We start from the raw sequence: 22,780 nt of genomic DNA, 5'->3' as shown, positions 1-22,780 counted from the left end.
ATTGCAATCCCATCTAGACTCCAATAACGACCACTTGGAAGGCTCATCCTTAGATGGCTGCTGCGGTCATGTGATGTAGTTTGGGGTCAAACTGCAGCCCCCCCCCCAATCCTACCCCACCCCTGCTGTATCCCACGCCCGCTTTATGTCAGGAAGTGGTGTGGCAATGGGAACCACACCATCAGAGCGTCCCCCACTCACTGCTGCACTCAGAGAAAGAGATGGACTTTATGGCAGTTGCTTGTGGGTTTTGAGCCTCAGAACCTTGGGAATTTACTGCTTTTAATGCTTTCAATGTGACCATAAAATACCCACTGCAGTCCCTGAAATGTTGGCCACGCTGCCAAATTCCCCGGCCACAAATATCCAAGTTGACGTTTGGGGACTATGCCTCGTACTGGGGGTTCGTTGTGAGCGATAGGTGATACAATGGATCTCAGGTGAGGAATGGATCTGGTCCAACAATTAAACCTTGATCACCCGGAAAACCACTCCCACTTTGTCGAAATAGCTCACAACACCGGAATCAGCACTCTTCACTCAAATCTCTGCCGAAGTAGTTCAGTTGCATCAAACCAGCAGTGGATTCAACATACCAATTCCACTAATATCATTAGTTGCCGCTACCTGCAAAATTTATACTTACTCCCAGTAATGCTCACTTCGGCTCTGATAACTTGCATTCTTTTTGCAGTCTTCGCTATTTCCTTGACCACCAGCTGAAAATCCAAATGTGCATGCAGGATCTGAAAGATGGTAAAATGGAGTCATGGAAAACTAATCATAAGAAAAAAATCATTTCTTGCATTGTTCCTGTGCTCCATACCAGGGTCTGAATTTTACTCTCCCTCCCGGTGGATTTTAACATGGGAGGAATGTGGGGGAAGTGGTCTCGGACAGGAAACACACCATTGCTCCTATTAAGGCCCTTAAGTTAGTGAACCTTTTCCCGCCCAGCCTCAATGTTCTGGCTGGTGAGCACCGGATAACTGAGGGTGGAAAATGAAATAATGCGCTATCCTCGATCTTAGGGTGGCGCCTCAATTGGAAGCCCCCTTCTGACTGTGGGCGCCGTCCCCTCACAAACCAGTCACTTCTGGACCTCCATCAACCCCAGCCGATTCCATCATTACCTACTCACCCCCACCACACACCCCTGCCGCTGCTGCAACTCCCCCCCCCCCCCCAAGGTATTCCCCTCCCCTCCCCTCTGTGGGACACCTCCAGCTTACCTAACACCAGCTCACTGCACTTAGTGGCCAGCACGGCCCTGCAGTACTTCTTCCAGTCATTGCAGCAATGTGCCTGGATGGGTTGGAGACCTGTCGGCCAATCTGATTGACCGTCATTTCTCCAAGGCAGGACTTCCTTCCGAGTGCTGATGAAAGTCCCACCTGTTGCCAATTAGTGCTCTCTGGAGCATAAACCGGTATCAGGGATGTTGGAGGGTGATGTATTTCCCGTAAACTCTCCAGATGGCGGGGGTAGAGCGTCCATTAAATTAAACTGTACTGTTTAATTATATTGAAGGTACTTATCCAATTTTCTTTTGACCATAGTTATTCAACTGACATCAATAATCATTTTCAGGAAGGCATTCCATATTCCAATAACCCCTTTAAATAAAATGAAATCTGAATTAGCTTCCCTAATATCAAGATAATATTCCCTCTACAGGATCTGAATATTTTTTTAAAATTTAATTTCTTTTACCCTCTTAAAATGTTCCTCATTTAACACTATCTGTTGATTGAATACAGTCTGTTTCCTTTTGAATTCTTCTGCACAAGACAAAACTTATTCCTGTGAGGGTGGCAGTGTTGGTACTTTTTGCAACCCAGTGGCTTGCTATGCCACGATAAAGGTTGCAAGGTGACCAAGTCTGGGAACTGAATAGACAAGGGATACTAGGCGGGATTCTCCCGAATCGGCGTGATGGCACGAACCACTCCGGCGTCGGGCCCACCGGAAATTGCGGAATTTTCCGCACTTCCGGGGGCTAGGACAGCATCGGAGGGGTTGGTGGCACAGCAGCCGGCGCCGATGGAACTGCGCGAGTTAGCGCATGCGCAGAACCGCCGACGTATTCTGCCACATGCGCAGGGGGGTGTCTTTTCCACGCCGGCCATGGTGGAGCCCTACAGGGGCCGGCGCGGATGGAAGAAGTGCTCCCATGGCACAGGCCCGCCCGCAGATCAGTGGGCTCCAGGCCACCATGGGGCCCCTCCCGAAGTCGGATCCCCCCCCGACCCCCCCCCAACCCTGAGGACTGCCCCAGCCAACTTACCTGCCAGGTCCCGCCTTGTGGGACCATGTCCAATCCACGCCGGCGAGACTGGCCAGAAACCAACGGCCGCTCAGCCCATCGGGGCCCGGAGAATTGCCGGGGGGCTACTGCCAACAGCCCCCGACCGGCGTGATCCCCGCTCCCGCCCGAAAACCAGCGCCAGAGAATACGGCAGCCGGCGTCAGAGTGGGATTCATGCCGCCCCCGGCGGGGGGGTCGGAGAATGCTGCCCATGATATTTCAAAAGAATAGAAAGGAAACAAAGGTGGGCTAGCTTTGGTAATAAAGGGTAAAATTAGTACAGAGGCGAAAAGTTATCTTGGTAAAAATATCAAGATTTGGGATCACTTTGGGATGAAATGAGAAATAAGAAGGGAAGTAAGTCACTGGTAGGTGCTGTTTATATGCCCCTTAACAGCAACTACAGTGTAGGACAGAATGTAAATCAATACATAATGGAGCTTGTGAGAAAAGTACTTCAATAATCTTGAGTGATTTTAATCTTCTTATAGATAAGTATAGGTTTATAGAATGGTTTCCGCACAATTTCTTAGAACAATATGTTGTGGAATCAACCAGACAATTTCAAACCTGGTAATGTCTAATGAAAAGGGATTTATAGATTGCCACATCATAAAGCATCCTCTAGGGAAGAGTGATCATAACATGACGGAATTACACATTCCGTTTTAATTTAATAGTTATGAGCTTGAAACTAGCATCTTAAATGAAAATAAAGCCAATCATAAAGTTTTGAAGACCGGTTAGCTGAAGTAGACTGGGAAGTAGGTCAAAAGGTATCATTTTTTAAAACTCATTTTTGAAATGTTGGCATTGCTGGCTGGGCCAACATTTATTGTCCATACCTAATTGTCCTTGAGAAGATGGTGATGTGCTGCCTTCTTGAACTTCTGAAGTCCATGTGATGTAGGTACACTCACAATGCTGATAGGGAGGGAATTACAGGATTTTCACCTATTGACAGTGAAGGATGATGGCAGGCTTGGAAGGGAAGTTCCATTGGTGGTGTTACAATGTGACAGCTGCCCTTTTTCGTCTAGGTGGTAATGGTCATGCATTTGAAAGGTGCTGTGGAAGGAGGCCTGGTGAGTTCATGCAGTGCATCTTGTAGATGATAGACATTGCTCTACTGTTCATCGGTGGTGGAGGGCGGGAGTGTTTGTGGATGGATTGCCAATCAAGCAGACTGCTTTGTCCTGGATGATGTCCAGCTTCTTGAGTGTTGTTGGAGCTACAATCATCCAGGCAAGTGGAGAATATTCTATCATACACCTGACTTGTGCCTTGTAGGTGGTGAATAAGCTTTGGGGAGTCAGGAGGTGAATTACTCATTATAGGACTCTTAGCCTCTGACCAGTTCTTGTAACCACTATTTGCATGGCTAGTCCAGTTCAACTTCTGCTGAATGGTAACCCCCAGATGTTGATAATGGGGGATTAAGTGATGGTAATGTTATTGAATGTCATGGGGAGATGGTGACATTCTCTCTTGGTCGAGATGGTCATTATCTGGCACTTGCCACTTGTCCGCTCAAACCTGGATATTGTCCACGCCTTGCTGCATTTACACATGGACGACTTCAGCGTCTGAGGAGTCAAGAATGATGCTGAACATTATGCAATCATCTGACCTTATGTTGGAAGGAAGGTCGTTGATGAAGTAGCTGAAGATAGTTGAGTCTGGGACACTACCTTGAGGAACTTCTGCAGTGATGTCTTCGGACGGAGATGACTGACCTCCAACAACAACAAGCATCTTCCTTTGTGCCAGGTATGACTCCAACCAATGGAACCCTCCCCACCCCCCACCCCCCTCACGATTCCTATTGGCTCCAGTTTTGCTGGAGCTCCATAATGCCACACTCAATCAAATGCTGCCTTTATGTCAAGGGCAGTCACTCTTCCCTCACCTTTGAAGTTCATCTCTTTTGTCCATGTTTGAACCAACATGAATGAAGTCAGGAGTTGAGTGACCCTGGTGAAACCCAAGCTGAGCATCCATGAGCAGGTTATTGCTGTGTCTGTGCCGCTTGATAGTACTTTGCTGCTAATGGAGACTAGGCTGATTGGGCGGTAATTGGCTGGGTTGGATTTGTCTTTGGGTACAGGATATACCTGGTCAATTTTCCACATTGACGGGTAGATGCCAGTGTCGTAGCTGTACTGGAACAGCTTGGCTAGAGGTGCAGCACGTTCTGCAGCACAATCCTTGCTAGAATATTGTCAGGGACCATAAGTCTTTGCAGTATCCAGTGCCTTTAGTTATTTTGTGGCATCAGGTGGAGTGAATAAAATTGGCTGAAGGCTGGCATCTGTGATGTGGGGCCCTCTGGAGGAGACCGAGATGGATCATCCACTCGGCACTTCTGGCCGAAGATTATTGCACTGATGTTCTGGGCACCCTCATCATTGAGGATGGGGATAATTGTGGAGTCTCCTCCAGTGAACTGCTTACTTGTTCACAACCATACACGGCTGGATGCAGTAGGACTGCAGGGCTTAGATTTGATTCATTGGTTTAGGAATCGCTGAGATCTGTCTATTACTTGCTGCCTATGCTGTTTGGCACGCAAGTAGTCCTGTGTTGTAGCTTCACCAGGTTGTCACCCCATTGTTATATATGCCTGGTGCTGCTCCTGGAATGCCTTTCTGTGCTCTTGATTAAACCAGCGTTGATCCTTTCACTTTCTGGTAACAGTTTTGTGGGGAAATATGCCGGGCCATGAGATAGATAACAGATTGTGGCTGAGTACAATACTGCTGCTGCTGATGGCTCAGTGTCTCATGGATGCCCAGCCTTGATTTGGTAGATCTGTTCAAAGTTTATCCCATTTAGCACGGTGGTAGTGCCACAGTGGAGGCAATCCTTTGACTCTATAAGGACTGTGTGGCGGTCACTCATACCAATATTGTTATCGACAGATGCATCTGCGGCAGGCAAGTTGGTGAGGTTGAGGTCTGGTACGTTTTTCTCTCTTTTGGTCCTATCACCACAAACCGCAGCCCCAGTCTAGAAGCCCCGTCCTTTAGGACACGGCCAGCTCAATCTCTACCCGTGCTACTTAACCATTCTTGGTGATGGGCATTGAAGCCCCAGAGTACATTCTGTGCCCCTTTCCATCCAAGTGGTGTTCAATATAGAGGAGTACTGATTCATCAGCTGAGGTGGGAGGGCTGCAAGAGGTAAATGGTAATCAGCAGGAGGTTGCCTTGCCCATGTTCACCTGATGCCATGAGACTTCATGGGGTCCAGAGGACTCCTAGTTTATGGTAGATAAGTCGTAGCAGACATTTAAGATGATACATAACAAAGATACACCACAGTCAGAAAGCTCTCGAAAAGTCTGAACCATCTGATGCAAATTGTGGAAATTAAGAATGGTAACATATTGGAGATAGAAATTACGATAAAAAAGAAAAAGAGTGCTTTTGACAGGTGTCAGGTAGAAAATATAGTTGAGAGTCGATCTGAACACAGAAAGTTCAGAGGGGAGGCGAAAAAGCACATGAGAGAAGTAAAGGGGGCTTATGAGCAAAGATTGGCAGCCAAATGGCAGCACGGTGGCACAGGGGCAGCACAGCGGCACTATGGTTAGCACTGCTGCCTCACAGCGCCAGGAACCAGGATTTGATTCCGGCCTTTGGTGACTGTGCGAAGTTTGCACCTTCTCCCCGTGTCTGCATGGGTTTCCTCCGGGCGCCCAGTTTCCTCCCACAGTCCAAAGATGTGCAGATTAGGTGGATTGGCCATGAATAATGTGCAAGGTTGTGGAGATAGGGCAGGGGGTGGACCGAGGTAGAGTGCTCTTTCGGAAGGTCGGTGCAGACTTGATAGGCCAATTGACCCCCATCTGCATTGTAGGGATTCTATAGAACATGAAAAGGAATCCCAAAATCTTCTATCGGCACATAGACATAGAACATACAGTGCAGAAGGCGGCCATTCGGCCCATCGAGTCTGCACCGACCCACTTAAGCCCTCACTTCCACCCTATCCCCGTAACCCAATAACCCCACCTAACCTTTTTGGTCACTGAGGGCAATTTACCATGGCCAATCCACCTAATCTGCACGTCTTTGGACTGTGGGAGGAAGCCGGAGCACCCGGAGGAAACCCACGCAGACACGGAGAGAACATGCAGACAGTGACTCAGCAGGGAATCGAACCTGGTTCCTGGTGCTGTGAAGCCACTTGTGCTACCGTACTGCCCATGCATTGTAAAAGGGTGGTAAAGGGAGGGGTAAGGCTGATTAGGGACCTGGAAGGGAAATCACAAATTAAGATTTTGCAACTGTCTTCATCAAGAAGACTATGACACCCTGTCCCTAGAAGGGTTCAAAATTGATAAGGAGAAAGTGTTGAATGGCCTGTCTGTACTGAAAGTTGACAAGGTGCCAGGAGGATATTGAAGGAAGTGAGAATGGAAATTGCAGGGGGGCTAGTCACAATCTTCCAATCTTCCCTAGACTCAAGGGAGGTGTCAGAGAACTGGAGAATTGCAGATATTATGCCCTTGTTTGAAAAAGGTTGCAAGGATAAACCCAGTAATTACAAACCAGCCCTTTTAACTTCAGTGGTGGGGAAGCTTATAGAAACAATTATTCGGAATAGAAATATGAAAAATGTAGGTTGATTAGGGAGAGACAGCATGGAATTCTAACTTGCTGAAAGTTTTTGAGTAGGTAACAGAAAGGTTGACGAGGCTAATGCTGTTGATGTGGTTGATCATACATGGACTTTAGAAGGCATTCGATACAGGCTTGTGAAATAGGTTTTGGTTTATGGAATAAAGGGGACAGTGTCCAATTGAATACACAATTGTTTGATTAATAGGAAATAGAGAATAATGGTCAATAGATATATTCCAGGTTGGAGGAAGCTTTGTAGGAAAGTTCCCCAGGGGTCAGTATTCGGACCCTTGCTTATCCTGAACTATATGAAAGATCTAAATCCTGGGGTGAAGGGGACAATTTCAAAGTTTGTGAATGACATAAAACTTTGTAGCATTTTAAATTGTGAAGAAGACAGTGTAGAACTTCAAAAGGACATACATCAGTTGATGGTGTGGGCAGATGAACTTCAATGCGGAGAATCACAGAATCACAGAATAATACAGCACAGAAGAGGATTTCTGTGTGAGGTGATACATTTTGTTAGGAAGAGCATGGTCAGACAATATAAAATAAGGCGTACAATTATTAAGGGGGTGCAGGAGCAGAGAGATCTGGGGGTATATGTTCACAGATTATTGAAGAAAGCAGTACAGGTGGAGAGAGGAGTTAAGGAAGCATATAGTATTCTGGACTTTATTATTAGGGGCACAGCGTACAAGAGCAAGGAGGTTATGCTGAGCTTATACAAAACATTAGTTGGACCTCAGTTGGAAAATTGTGCACAGTTCTGGGCTCCACACCATAGGAAGGATGTGAACGCATTGGAGAGCGTGCAGAAGAGGTTTACAAGAATGGTTCCAGGGATGAGAATCTTCAAAAGATAGGATTGGTTGGGACTGTTCTCTTTGGGGAGAAGAAGGCTAAGAGGAGACTTGAGAGAGGTGTTCAAAATCATGAGAGGGCTGGACAGAATTGATAGGGAGAAACTGTTCCTGTTCGTAAAAGGATCAAGGATGAGAAGGCACAGTTTTAAAGTGGCATGTGGCGCAGTGGTTAGCACTGGGACTAGGGCGCTGATGACCTGTTCGAATCCCGGCCCTGAGTCACTGTCCGTGTGGAGTTTGCACATTCTCCCCATGTCTGCGTGGGTTTCACCCCCATAACCCAAAGATGTGCAGGATAGGTGGATTGGCCACGCTAAATTACCCCTTAATTGTGAAAAAAAAAATTGAGTACTCTAAACTTAAAAAAAAATGTGATCTGAAAAGGAACTTTCACATATCGAGTGGTTCAGGTCTGGAATGCACTGCCTGGAGGTGTGGTGGAGGGAGATGCAATTGAAGCATTAAGAAGACATGAGTTGAGTAACCAAATAAAATCACTGGCAAGCAGGAGTTGGTTGCATGCTCACTGATAATTAAGCAGCGAGTTAAAAAGATTAACAGTTGAATTGATTTTAATTCTACGTTGCCGGTATGATTTTTAGTTCAGCGCACAGGCAACACGGACAGGCATCCAATCCATTTTTGCTCATTTGTCATCCAAGGATGGGATAAAAGGAGACAGGCTGAGCACGGTAGCATTGTGGATAGCACAATTGCTTCACAGCTCCAGGGTCCCAGGTTCGATTCCGGCTTGGGTCACTGTCTGTGCGGAATCTGTACATCCTCCCCGTGTGTGCGTGGGTTTCCTCCGGGTGCTGCGGTTTCCTCCCACAGTCCAAAGATGTGCAGGTTAGGTGGATTGGCCATGATAAATTGCCCTTAGTGTCCAAAATTGCCCTTAGTGTTGGGTGGGGTTACAGAGTTGTGGGGATAGGGTGGAGGTGTTGACCTTGGGTAGGGTGCTCTTTCCAAGAGCCGGTGCAGACTCGATGGGCCGAATGGCCTCCTTCGGCACTGTAAATTCTATGTAAATTCTATGTTGGTAGGAGTTAATGAGAGTTTAGTGTGAGATGAAACTGGAGATTAGTGATAACTTTCCCTGCATCCTTTTGAGGTTTTTTTGCATACTTTCTGGACTTTTCAGGATATTTTAGTCTTGTAACCGCTCTCTGACAATTCCAACCCATTGGCACCCACTGTGCGTAGATCAGCTCCATTTACATATCAAGCAGGGGCACCTCCCCTGAGGAGGAATAGAGGGGATGAGGAGAGAAGAACAAAGAACATTACAGCACAGGAACAGGCCCTTCGGCCCTCCCAGCCTGCGCCGATCCAGATCCTTTATCTAAACCTGTCTTCTATTTTCCAAAGATCTACTTCCATCTGTTCCCCACCCATTCATATATCTGTCTAGATGCATCTTAAATGGTGCTATCGTGCCCGCCTCTACCACCTCCGCTGGCAAAGTGTTTTAGGCACCCACCACCCTCTGCGTAAAAAACTTTCCACGCACATCTCCCTTAAACTTTCCCCCCTCTCACCTTGAAATCATGACCCCTTGTAATTGACACCCCCACTCTCGGAAAAAGCTTGTTGCTATCCACCCTGTCCATACTTCTCATAATTTTGTAGACCTCAATCAGGTCCCCCCTCAACCTCCGTCTTTCCAATGAAAACAATCCTAATCTACTCAACCTTTCTTCATAGCTAGCACCCTCCATACCAGGCAACATCCTGGTGAACCTCCTCTGCACCCCTCTAAAGCACCCACATCCTTCTGGTAATATGCCGACCAGAACTGCACACAGTATTCCAAATGTGGCCTAACCAAAGTCCTATACAACTGTAACATTACCTGCTGACTCTTGTACTCAATACCCCGTCCGATGAAGGCAAGCATGCTGTATGTCTTCTTCGCCACTCTATCGACCTGCGTTGCCACCTTCAGGGTACAATGGACCTGAACTCCCAGATCTCTCTGTACATCAATTTTCCCCAGGACTCTTCCATTGACCGTATAGTCCGCTCTTGAATTAGATCTTCCAAAATGCATCACCTCGCATTTGCCTGGATTGAACTCCATCTGCCATTTCTCTGCCCAACTTTCCAATCTATCTACATTTTGCTGTATTCTCTGACAGTCCACCTCGCTATCTGCAACTCCACCAATCTTAGTATCATCTGCAAACTTGCTAATCAGACCACCTACACCTTCGACCAGATCATTTATGTATATCACAAACAACAGTGGTCCGAGCACGGATCCCTGTGGAACTCCACTAGTCACATTTCTCCATTTTGAGACACACCCTTCCACCACTATTCTCTGTCTCCTGTTGCCCAGCCAGTTCTTTATCCATCTAGCTAGTACACCCTGAACCCCATACTACTTCACTTTTTCCATCAACCTGCCATGGGAAACTTTATCAAACATCTTACTGAAGTCCATGTATATGACATCTACAGCCCTTCCCTCATCAATTAACTTTGTCACTTCCTCAAAGAATTCTATTAGGTTTGTAAGACATGACCTTCCCTGCACAAAACCATACTGCATATCACTGATAAGTCTATTTTCTTCCAAATGTGAATAGATCCGATCACTCAGTATCTTCTCCAGCAGTTTGTCTACCACTGACGTCAAGCTCACAGGTCTATAATTTCCTGGATTATCCCTGCTTCCCTTCTTAAACAGAAAGACAACATTAGCAATTCTCCAGTCCTCCGGGACCTCACCCGTGCTCAAGGATGCTGCAAAGATATCTGTTAAGGCCCCAGCTATTTCGTCCCTCACTTCCCTCAGTAACCTGGGATAGATCCCATCCGGACCTGGGGACTTTAATGCCTTTTGGAATACCCAAAACTTCCCCCTTCCTTATGCCGACTTAAACTAGAGTATTTAAACATCCATCCCTAGCCTCAACATCCATCATGTCCCTCTCCTTGGTGAATACCGATGCAAAGTATTCATTAAGAATCTCACCCATTTCCTCTGACTCCACGCATAAATTCCCTCTTTTGTCTTTGAGTGGGCCAATCCTTTCTCTAGTTACCCTCTTGCTCCTTATATATGAATAAAAGGCTTTGGGATTTTCCTTAACACTGTTAGCAAAAGATATTTCATGACCCCTTTTAGCCCTCTTTATTGTGCGTTTGAGATTTGTCCTACTTTCCCGATCTTCCTCCAAAGCTTCATCAGTTTTAAGTCGCCTAGATCTTATGTATGCTTCCTTTTTCATCTTAGCTCGTCTCACAATTTCACCCGTCATCTATGTTTCCCTAATCTTGCCATTTCTATCCCTCATTTTCACAGGGATATGTCTGTCCTGCACTCTCATCAACCTTTCCTTAAAAGACTCCCACATTTCAAATGTGGATTTACCCTTAAAGAGCTGCTCCCAATCCACATTCCCTAGCTCCTGCCGAATTTTGTTGTACTTGGCCTTTCCCCAATTTAGCACTCTTCCTTTAGGACCGCTCTCGTCTTTGTCCATGAGTATTCTAAAACTTACGGAATTGTGATCGCTATTCCCAAAGTAATCACCAACTGAAACCTCAACCACCTGACCAGGATCATTCCCCAATACCAGGTCCAGTACGGCCCCTTCCCGAGTTGGACTATTTACATACTGCTCTAAAAAACTCTCCTGGATGCTCCTTACAAATTCAGCTCCATCTACGCCTCCAACACTACATGAGTCCCATTCAATTTGGGGAAGTTAGAATCTCCCATCACGACCACCCTATTGCTCCTACATTTTTCTATAATCTGTCTACATATTTGTACCTCTACTTCACTACACCTGTAGTAAAGTCCCAACAATGTTACTGCACCCTTCCTATTTCTTAGCTCTACCCATATCGGCTCAGTGCTCGAATCCTCCATCGTGCCCTCCTTAATCACAGCTGTGATATCATGTCTGACCAGTAATCCAACTCCTCCACCCCTTTTACCTCCCTCTCTATCCCTCCTGAATCATCTATACCCTGGGATATTTAGTTGCCAGTCTTGCCCTTCCCTCAAACAAGTCTCAGTAATACCAATAACATCATATTCCCAGGTATGATCCAAGCCCTAAATTAATCTGCCTTATCTGCTGCACTTCTCACATTGAAATAAATGCACCTCAGACCACCTGTCCCTTTGCGTTCATCATCACTTCCCTGTCTACTCTTCCCCTTAGTCACATTGAGTTTATTATCTAGTACCTTACTGACTTTAGTTGCTGCCTCTTTACTGACCTCTAACTTCCTAATCTGGTTCCCACCCCCCGACCACATTAGTTTAAAACCTCCCCAAAAGTGTAAAAGCACCCCCTAGGACATTGGTTCCAGTCCTGCCCAGGTGTAGACCATCTGATTTGTAATGGTCCCACCGCCCCCAGAACCGGTTCCAATGTCCCAAAAATCTGAACCCCTCCCTCCTGCGCCATCTCTCAAGTCACGTATTCATTCTGACTGTTCTTGAATTTCTACTCTGACTGTCTCGTGGCACTGGTAGCAATCCTGAGATTACTACCTTTGAGGTCCTACTTTTTAACTTATCTCCTAACTCCCTAACTTCTGATTGTAGGACCTCATCCCATTTTCTACCTATATCATTGGTGCCTATATGCACCACGACAACTGGCTGTTCACCCTCCCCCTTCAGTATGTCCTGCAGCCGATCTGAGACATCCCTGACCCGTGCACCCGGGAGGCAACATACCATTCGGGTGTCTCGTTTTCGACCACAGAAACACCTGTCTACTCCCCTTACGATTGAATCCCCTATGACTATAGCCCTGCTAGTCCTTTTCCCACCCTTCTGTGCAGCAGAGCCAGCCACTGTGCCATGAGCCTGGCTACTACTGCCTTCTCCTGGTGAGTCATCTCCCCCAGCAGTATCCAAAACGGTATACCTGTTTTGGAGGGAGATGACCGCAGGGGACACCTGCACTGCCTTCCTGCTTTTTCTCTGCCTTTTGGTCACCCATTCCCTGTCTCCCTCACCAATCCTAATCTGCGGTGTGGCCAACTCACTGAACGTGCTAGCCACGACCTCCTCAGCATCGTGGATGCTCCAAAGTGAGTCCATCCGCAGCTCCAGAGTCATCATGCGACCTAACAGGAGCTGCAGCTGGACACATTTCCCGCACATGAAGGAGTCAGGGGCATCGGCCGCGTCACTGAACTCCCACATTGAGCACGAGGAGCATAGCACGGGTCTGGGATCTCTCCTCACGCTCTGGCATCTCTCACGCTCTTTTATCCTGTGTCCCCACCGCTCTCTTCGCGCTCTTTCACTGTGTCTCTGCCACTCTCCTCGCGCTCTTTCACTGAGTCTCCGCCACTCTCCTCGCGCTCTTTCACTGAGTGTCCGCCACTCTCTTCGCGCTCTTTCACTGAGTCCCCGCCAGATGGTCTCAGGCATCACCTCAGAGAAGATGCACAGGTATAGTGTGTTCAGGGTCAGCAGGGAGGGCAAGGAGGACGTCCGTGCAGAAGACACCACTACCCAGCCGCCTGGCTGTAAAGGCTGCAAACCAACTATCTCAACATGACCGAGGTCCAGTGCTGCAGGAGGCGCCATCTCTTAAGGGAAACCGTCACTTTCATTTACTAACTGATTGGGCCGGAGGTAGCCTCCAATTGTGTGGTGGACACGGAATGCCTGTGACTCTCAAGGTCATATAGCCCTTAGCTTTTATGCTTCCGGATCCTTACAGGGCTCTGTGGGTGATCTTTGTGGAGTCTCCCAGTCAGCTGCACACAGCAGTGTCAAGCTGCAGACTGGTTCAGGCAGGTGAGAACATTCATACATTTCAGGATGGATCGGGTCAGCCAGGCTGACTGTGCTAGAGGCTTCATTGCTATTGCAGAGGTGAAATTAACCATCATAAAAGTCTTGGGCTAATGCAATTTTGTTTTGTTTAAGGGGATTCCCTGGGAAGTTAATTAGTTTTCAGCTTGGCATTGCTGAGTGGAGCTAAGGCAACCAGGCCTTTTGAGAAAGCATTTTCAGTTCAGTTCTGGATGAAGCCGAATGGGACCGAAGCCGGATGGAACCGAAACTCAGGTTTTGCTGCCTGTAGTTTCGATAAAAAAGATTCACAGTCTTTAAAGCAGTGCAGACTTGTCGGGGATAAGGGGGGAACTGAAACAAGCCAGCTGAAACAGCTTTTGAAGGCACATAGACAGAATTTCTGACAAGAGTCAGACCTTTTCTGTAAAGCAGTGTCAACAGGTCTCTCCTTCTCAAAGAATATGTCTGCAAAGTAAGTATTCCTCTCTGCCATTGGTATTTAAGGTGGATTGAGAGCTGAGATGGTTGTGTTCTGGGTGTTTAAGTAGGAATAAAGACAGCAATTTAGGGTATTGTATTGTAATATTCACTGTATTGAGTGGTATTGTTTAAGGGATAATTGTCAGCTATTTTCTGGTGAGATGTTGAAGATTTTGGAACTGCATTAGTAATAAAGTTTGCTTTAATATACAATGTCCCTATTTGTTTGTGCACTCAATCCTGGAGCGAGGTGTCCTTTCCTCACAGACGTACAAGATTAAAATAATATACTGGCGTTTCTGTCCAGTATCCTAGCCACTGTTGGGGAGTGGTGTGGGGTCATAATACCAGCCAACTAAACTAAATGGCCCTGATCCTGCAGAGTATACAGAATGCAGACATGGTGCATTGGTGGTGGAGCAGATAAATATTGTGTCCAGCACACGAGTATTGATCTGCAGGAAATAGGTTCCAAGAAACAACCTTTGCGATGACAACCTCCTGTCAGAAGGACCGGGTCATACAAATTGTCCATTATCTCATTGGTGTTTATAGAATTGTTACAGCACAGGAGAAGGCTGCAGACCCATTGTGTCTGCACCAGCCCTCCGAATAAGCATTACACTTAGTGCCATTCTCCCACCTTCATCCCCGTAACCCTGCACATTCTCCCTTTTCAGATAACTGTCTAATCCCTTAATTGCACCTACCTCCACTTTAATCTCAGGCAGTGCATTCCAGACCCAAACCACTCTCTGCCTGAAACTGTTTTTGCATATTCCTTCAGTTTCTTTTGCAAATTACTTCAAATCTCTGCTCACTTTCAATCCTTTCACGAGAGGGAACAGCACCTCCCTCTCTATTCTGTCCAGACTCCTCAAAACTTTGAATACCTCTATCAAATTTTCAAGGAAAACTGTCCTAATTTCTCCAATCTAACTTGATAACTGAAGTTCCTCATCCCTGGAACCATTTCTGCGAATCTTGGGCGCGATTCTCCACTCCCACGCCGGTTGGGAGAATCGCCTGGGCCACAAAATCTCCGGGGACGCCGGTCCGACGCCCTCTCCCGATTCTCCCAAGCGGCGGGAACGGCCCGGTTGAGTTTCGCGGGCTGCAGGCCGGAGAATCGCCGGAGACACCCAAAATGGCGATTCTCCGGCACCCCTGCGATTCTGAGGCCCGGGTGGGCCGAGCGGCCAGGCCAAAACGGCGGGTTCCCCCCGGCGCCGTCCACACCTGGTCGCTGCAGTCATGGGCGGTGCGTGAATGCTGGGGGGGGCGGCCTGTGGGGGAGATCGTGCACCGGGCTTCACCTGCAATGTGGGGTGGCCCACGATCGGTGCCCACCGATCGTCGGGCCGTCCTCTCTGAAGGAGGACCTCCTTCCTTCTGCGGCCCCGCAAGATCCGTCCCCCATCTTCTTGCGGGGCGGATTTGGACAGGACAGCAACCACGCATGTGCGGATGACGTCCGTTATGTGGCGCCGGCCACGTCATCTATGCGGCGCCGCTTTTACACGGGCGACAAGGCCTGGCGCGGGTAGATGACGCGGCCCCGATACTGGCCCATTGTCAGGGTCTGAATCGGTCGGGACCGGGGCCGTTCTGCGCCATCGTGAACCTCGACGGCGTTCACGGTGGCGCGGCCACTTTGGCGTGGGAGTGGAGAATCCCGCCCCTTGTGTTCGCAGCCTTATTATATTTTGCTATGGTAACTCCATGTAGAAGCATGAATATCCAAACATCATTTGGTTCACTAACATCTTTACCTTATCTCCTCGCATTCAATTGGAGCCTTTAGAGTCACAGAGCGGGATTCTCCATCGGCCGACGCTGGGATCGGGAAACACGATTGGGCGGAGAAAGCCATGCTCTGGTCCCTCGACAGCTGTGTGAATGTGTTCTACACTGTATACCGGCATGGGCATGCAAAGTGCACAGTAAAGGCCGTTAGAATATTATTAATGGGCCAAACCCAACATTTTCCGGGCCTTCTGCGATGCTCTGCCACCGCCAGAAGGTATTACCAATGGCGAGATTCACTTGTGGTATTTCAAATTGGGAAACAGGCCGCTGAGGATGCGGGGGGTAAAAAAACTATGTCCGGTATCGCCATAATGTGCTGACAGTTGTGCCGCTGACTGGGGGGCATCTGCCAGGAACTGGGGGAGTAGCGGGTGGCGGCTAGGAGAAGGGTCGTGGAATCTGTGGACCGCCATTGCCGCAGCCTACAATGCAGCCATGCGGCTGTGCATGCTGCTGAATGCCCACTGGGAAATTAGCGCCAAGGGCCATATGGGTGCCCCCCCCAGGCCACCCTCTCCAGGCAGCCACAGCCGACCCATCAATGGGATTGGCTGTTCCAATGCAACCAGTGCCATCATCTTGGTTGACATGCTTTGGAATTGCACAAGTTCGACATGGCGCCGGTGCTGGCCCATTAACGGGACCTGAAACACTGCGGGACTGGCACCGCTTTGTCCACGTCAAACACACACCATTCAGTCCCAACGTTAGCACTTAGTCTCTCAAACAGAGAATCCCGCTCACAGAGTCATACAGCACAGAAACAGGCCCTTCAGCCACCTTATCCCAATTTATACGAATCCCTCTTGCCAGCACTTGGTCCATAGCCACTATGCTTTGACAATTTAAGTGCTCGTCCAGATGTTTCCAACATTTGTGAGAGTACCTGTCTCACCACCCTTTCAGGCAGCTCGTTCCATATTTCCACCACCTTCTGGCTGAAAAAATGTTCCCATAGATCCCCTCTAAACCACTTATTCCTCACTCAAACCTCTGCTCTCTGACCTTAGACACTTCTGCCGTGGGGGAAAGATTCTTACGATCTACCCTATCTATGCCTCTCATAATTTTCTATACCTCTATCAGACCAGCACCCTCCCCACCCCCCCGCCTCAGCCTTTATATATTATCTGTGGTCAAACAAAAGCATTTTTTTTCTGACCCAAAAAGGATGAAAAATCTTCAGATGAACATGTTAAACCTTTTATTGTATCTATTGGAAGTTATCACATTACCTTTGGGAATCACGTGGCATGTTTCATTGGAATTCGACCAGCTTAAACAGTCTGACCACGGCAAGGGATTTTGGAAAGAACCAAATAGGTAGAACAGGCAGTAGCTGATGATGCAGTTGTAGTAAAGGCCTTGAAATGTCGACGCGACAAACATTATGATGCCCAAACCTTCAATTACGAACAAAGGAATTTAAAATAGAATGTCACAGGTTAACTCTTTAACATTCACCTGCTGGTCAATAACACTATAGTGGCTTGTCTCAAGTGGTCAATTGTAAGAAAGGCAGTGAGAACTTGCATTCTTATCTCCTGTCACAGACAAATAGCGTTACAGCCAATGAAGTAATTGCAGTCACTGGCAATATGGCAGAAACCTGACAGCCAAGATAGGCACAGCAAGATCCAACAAACCATTATGTGATGATCTGTTGTGCTGTTGGTTGGGGGGGGGGGGGGGGGTGTAAATATTGGGGGAGGAATATATAGTGAGATGACATCTTTGCAGCCCCAGGACTTTCCAAAACATTTCAAAGCCAATGAAGGACTGGAATATGTGAACATTTCAGTAGGCAGTTTTGCACACTTGAAACAGCAATGAGACAAATCATTAGAAACTCTGCTTTTCATGGTATGGATGACAGCAAAATGTTAACCAGGACATTGAATCTGTCTCTTCTTGCTGCTCATGCTCCAATTTTGTTTTCATTCAAGCAATGTGGGCATCGCTGTCTCAGCCAGGATTAATTGTCCACCCCAATTGCCCTTGAGGAGGTGATGGTGAGCTGCCTTCTTGTACCTCTGCGGTCAAGCACCACCTTCTCAAGGGCAATTAGGGATGGGCAATAAATGCTGGTCTAGCCAGTGAAGCCCACATCCCTTAAATGAATAAAAAGAAATGTACGGAAGCACAGGCTGCAAAATGGTAGGGGATTCAATGTCTTGACTATGTAATCGCCTTGTAATCTGAGGGCTTTGGGGTGGGAAGTGTCCTTCTTGATCGCGCACTCTACGACTCACAGGGGTTTCCCAAACCAGCAGGGGCCACCTGTGTTCGCCCTCTGATTAATTCGGATATGGGGCATCCTACAGAAGCCATGATTTCAGGCAAGCAATTGGAGTCATGGCTTCCGGGTCTAACTGTTCGCAACCAGTGAGCCCTCAGGCAGACAGCCAGGGTGCACCACCATGTGGCCTATGTCCTTCTCTACCACTGGTAAAATACCTTTAGAGGCCTAGTCCCACCTGCAAGCACGTTTCGAAGGGTCGGATGGTGGGATTGGCGGGAGTCAGGTGTGGCACAAAGTTCTGGCCGTGTTTACAATCATTCTAAAGGAAAGCAGTGTGAGGAGGAGCTTCTGCAATATATCTCGCTGTTTCAAAGGGATTGACAGGAACATTTGGCATTTACTGTGAGTCCCGGAGGAGGTGGAGACATTCCCTGGGATTTCATACCCACTGTCTTAAACGGCTACCCAGATGGAGTATCTTTCCGTAAACACTGACCTTGTAGGATGGGCACAGCTTTCCACACTTGACCAGGTCCGAGGCTAGAAAACTGCCCCAAGGAAGACTCCATAAAAAACATTGGCAACCCAGCCAGAGACAGCATGATTACGTAGGGAATAAGAAAAACACCTGGAAAACAATGGTTAGAGCTGAGAAAGATCATTGCGCATTGAAGTTGCCACATTTGTTCGTGCACTCTCGGAGTGGAAATCAACATATCCAATTGTATGCAACTGCACCTGACAATAGAATGGCAAGTGCATTTAACCCAAATTCCCTGTCTTACATTAATCAAGAGGGTTGAAATGCACCAAATGCGGACAGGGAGTTGAATGTAATGCAGATGCCGAGCACAGCTCTGTTCTGAGCTCATTGTACGCTGGAATTACTGTTAAACTAAGCAGCTGTCTCATAGTGCCGCTGGAGCAGCGTGGTTATGATCTGTGATGGGAAAGGGAAAGCAACACTGCCAATTTAAAAAAACAAGCTCTTGCCTGTTACCCTCTGCCAGCCGCCCATCAGTCTTTTCCTTTCCAATGCCCCCGTCCGCCCCACACTCCCCTGTCAGGTAATCGTCCTGTGCACAAAGCATATCCACTTGTTTACTGGCTGCTGGCACCTGATCTTACAACTTTGGCATTCCCAATCAGCGTGCCTTGAGCAACAAATGTGCTGCATAGTTCGGCCAATGGATGGACCTTGCATTTTCCAGCAAGGGCCAGGGTGTTTGTTCGGGTGAGTTGGTATTTCTCATCTAAATTTTCCATCCCCGTGTTGGTCACAGATGGGCGGGACTAAATTATTCCACAACTTTCAATAAAATGCAAGAAAATGACCAGTCCCTCTGAACACTCAGGCTCATAGCCAGCGACATCACTCTCAACACCCGAGCTCAGCGTAAAAAGAAATGCTTGCATTTATACAGTATCTTGTATGATCTCAGGGTGTTCCAAATTGTTTTACAACCAATGAAGTACTTCTGAAGTATAGTCACTGTTGTAATGGAGGACAAAATCCAAAACACCATGGACCTTGGAAAGTGCTGTGCCGCTGGTATTGAGAGCATGCTAATCAGAGGTCAGCTTCCCTGGGCTTATCATGTGAATCACAGGCGGATTCCCACGTGCCAAAGTCGGTATCTACAGCAAGCTAAACATGGGCACCTGGACCGCAGGATGTCCCAAACTTAGATGTGAAGACAATCTGAAAGACAACCTCAGCATTTGCAAGCAGGATTCCAATACACTAGGGGGGGAAAAAACCTTGGACCAGACACAAACAGAGAAGTCTCTGTCATCAAGCCATTTCAACATTTGAGGGGAATAGAGTCAAGTGCCTTCAGGACAAATGCTGCGATGCAAAGCCAATGCCTTAATCCGTCCCTCCAACACTGACTCCATATAGGGGCTGGTTTAGCACAGTGGGCTAAATAGCTGGCTTGTAATGCAGAATAACGGCAACAGCGCGGGTCCAATTCCCGTACCAGCCTTCTCGAACGGGCGCCGGAATATGGTGACTAGGGGCTTTTCACAGTAACTTCATTGAAGCCTACTTGTGACAATAAGCAATTATTATATTCTTATTATATGCATTATTTGCAACCTGCGATGCAGATAGAGACTTGGACAAATGACACATGAGGTGACTCCAAGCTAGACTGTAAACCAGTCTTTTTAAACTTGCTGAATATTCATCTCTCAAAGTGACAGGAGAGACCATCAGTGTAAGAAACAAGGCAGCCATGTTGCGGACAGCAAACACATGCAAACAGAAATATGGTTGTGACCAAATAATTTGCCTCACTTGAAAGACAGCACCTCTGACAGTACAGCACTCTTTCAGTACTATACTGGAGTATCAGCCTAAATCTCGTACTGAAGTCTCTGGGGCGTCATTCTCCGACCCCCCAGAGGGTCGGAGAATGGCTGTTGGCCGCCGTGAATCCCGCCCCCGCCGGTTGCCGAAGTCTCCGAAGGGAGAAAAGTTGGCGGGGCGTTAATGTCGCCGCGGCCGTCGGAGAATGTCACGGGTCTGCGCAAGGCAGCCGATTTTCGGCCTGCCGATATTCTCCCTTCCGGATGGGCCTCCTTTTCATCGGCGTGACCCTGTGCTCCAGGTTCACGCCGACCAGCGTGGAGGTGAGTGACGGCCTGGGGGGTTGGCCGCTGGGCAGGCGATGGCGTGGCCGCAGTCTGAATGCGTGAGGAGAGGTGTGTCTCGGGTTGTGTGTGTGTGTGTGCGGGGGGGGGGGGGGGGGGGTGGTTAGAGTAGGCTGGGCTTCGGGGGAGTGCCGGGAGGGGGTCCGTGCCGGGGTGGAGGTTGGGGGGGGGGTCCGTGCCGGGGTGGAGGTTGGGGGGGGTCCGTGCCGGGGTGGAGGTTGGGGGGGGATCCGTGCTGGGGTGGAGGTTGGGGGGGGGGTCCGTGCCGGGGTGGAGGTTGGGGGGGGTCCGTGCCGGGGAGGGGGATGGGGGGTCCGTGCCGGGGTGGAGGTTGGGGGGTCCGTGCCGGTGTGGAGGTTGGGGGGGAGTCCGTGCCGGGGTGGAGGTTGGGGGGTCCGTGCCCGGGTGGAGGTTGGGGGGGGTCCGTGCCGGGGTGGAGGTTGGGGGGGGTCCGTGCCGGGGTGGAGGTTGGGGGGGGGGTCCGTGCCGGGGTGGAGGTTGGGGGGGGTCCGTGCCGGAGAGGGGGATGGAGGGTCCGTGCCGGGGTGGAGGTTGGGGGGTCCGTGCCGGGGTGGAGGTTGGGGGGGGGGTCCGTACCGGGGTGGAGGTTGGGGGGGGTCCGTGCCGGAGTGGAGGTTGGGGGGGGGGTCCGTGCCGGGCTGGAGGTTGGGGGGGTCCGTGCCGGGGTGGAGGTTGGGGGTGGTCCGTGCCGGGGAGGGGGATGCGAGGGCAAGTGAGTTGGTCCACCTGGCCAGGTGCCAGCCTCCAACAGTTGGACCCATGCGGTCCATGCCACCTGGCTGGGGGGAGGAGGGGATATGGGCAATGATGACAGGTCGTCGTTCCCCTCCCCCCCACCAGGCCGTCATGTTTTCCGATCATCCAGCGATGTTGGCCGCCGTGGCGGCAGCCGCTCATGTCTATGTTGCCCTGGATGAGGAGGAGGAGGAGGAGGAGCGTGCCAGAGAGGCGGCGCAGGCTGCCGCAGAGGGACAGGCGGCAGCCGCCCAGGATGGAGGGACACCTGACCGACAGGACGAGGAGGGGGAGGAGGACGTCGCGGCCCCACAGCAACGGAGGCACCCGAGGGCGCCCCGTGTGTACCGGCCCCGGCAGTCATACCAGGACCTCACGGACCGGGAATGCAGGAGGAGACTCCGGATGAGGCAGGAAACCGTGGCACATATCTGCCACCTGCTGGCACACCTGTCACCGCGTGGCACTGGCGGGGGACACCCTCTCCCCGTGTCCGTCAAGGTTACGGTGGCCCTGAACTTTTATGCAACGGGGTCATTCCAGGCACCGAGTGGGGACCTGTCTGGCATATCGCAGACATCGGTGCATCGGTGCATCCGGGCAGTGACAGATGCCCTATATGCCATGGTGCACCGCTACATCCGCTTCCCCGTGGACTGGGCCAGCCAAGATGCTCGGGCCGTGGGCTTCTCTGCCGTGGCCGGGTTCCCCATGGTCCAGGGCGCAATCGATGGGATGCACGTCGCCGTGCGGCCACCTGCAGATAACAGGGCCGTGTTCACCAATAGGAAGGGGACCTATTCGATGAACATACAGGTGGTCTGCGACCACCGCATGATGATCCTGCACGTCTGCGCCCGTTACCCAGGCAGTGTACTCGACTCATACGTGTTGTCGCGGTCATCCATCCCTGGCATGTACGAGGGACGCCATCCCCGGCTGAGGGGCTGGTTGCTGGGCGACAGGGGCTACCCATTGCGATCGTGGCTGATGACGCCTATACGGAGGCCACGCAATGAGGCGGAGAACCGCTACAATGATGCCCATGTAGCGACAAGGGGAGTGATAGAGAGGTGCTTTGGCGTGCTGAAGATGCGTTTCAGGTGCCTGGACCTCTCTGGGGGCGCCCTCCAGAATCGGTCAGATAGGGTCGGCCGCATCATTGTGGTGTGCTGCGTCCTGCACAACATAGCCCAGCAGAGGGGCGATGTGCCGCAGGCAGAGGAGGGCGGAGTGGAGGAGCAG

At 49.5% G+C, this 22,780-nt stretch overlaps 1 protein-coding gene across 1 annotated transcript in view; it reads right to left on the bottom strand.

Moving 5' to 3' along the window:
* Nucleotides 1–642: 642 nt before the first annotated feature.
* The window catches only part of LOC140418101 (sodium- and chloride-dependent neutral and basic amino acid transporter B(0+)-like), a 46,084-nt gene continuing 23,946 nt past the window's right edge, over nt 643–22,780 (bottom strand). The window contains exons 3-5 of the mRNA XM_072501520.1: nt 18,618–18,749; nt 17,115–17,282; nt 643–746 (exon numbers count right to left, since the gene is read on the bottom strand). Of these exons, the coding sequence (XP_072357621.1) occupies nt 643–746; nt 17,115–17,282; nt 18,618–18,749 (404 nt within the window). The remainder of the gene's footprint in view (nt 747–17,114; nt 17,283–18,617; nt 18,750–22,780) is intronic.

The sequence above is a fragment of the Scyliorhinus torazame genome, chromosome 5, assembly GCF_047496885.1.
Source record: "Scyliorhinus torazame isolate Kashiwa2021f chromosome 5, sScyTor2.1, whole genome shotgun sequence".
Taxonomy (NCBI): Eukaryota; Metazoa; Chordata; class Chondrichthyes; order Carcharhiniformes; family Scyliorhinidae; genus Scyliorhinus; species Scyliorhinus torazame.
Note: the sequence above shows the minus strand (reverse complement) of the source record. Positions and strands in the feature narration are given on the sequence as shown.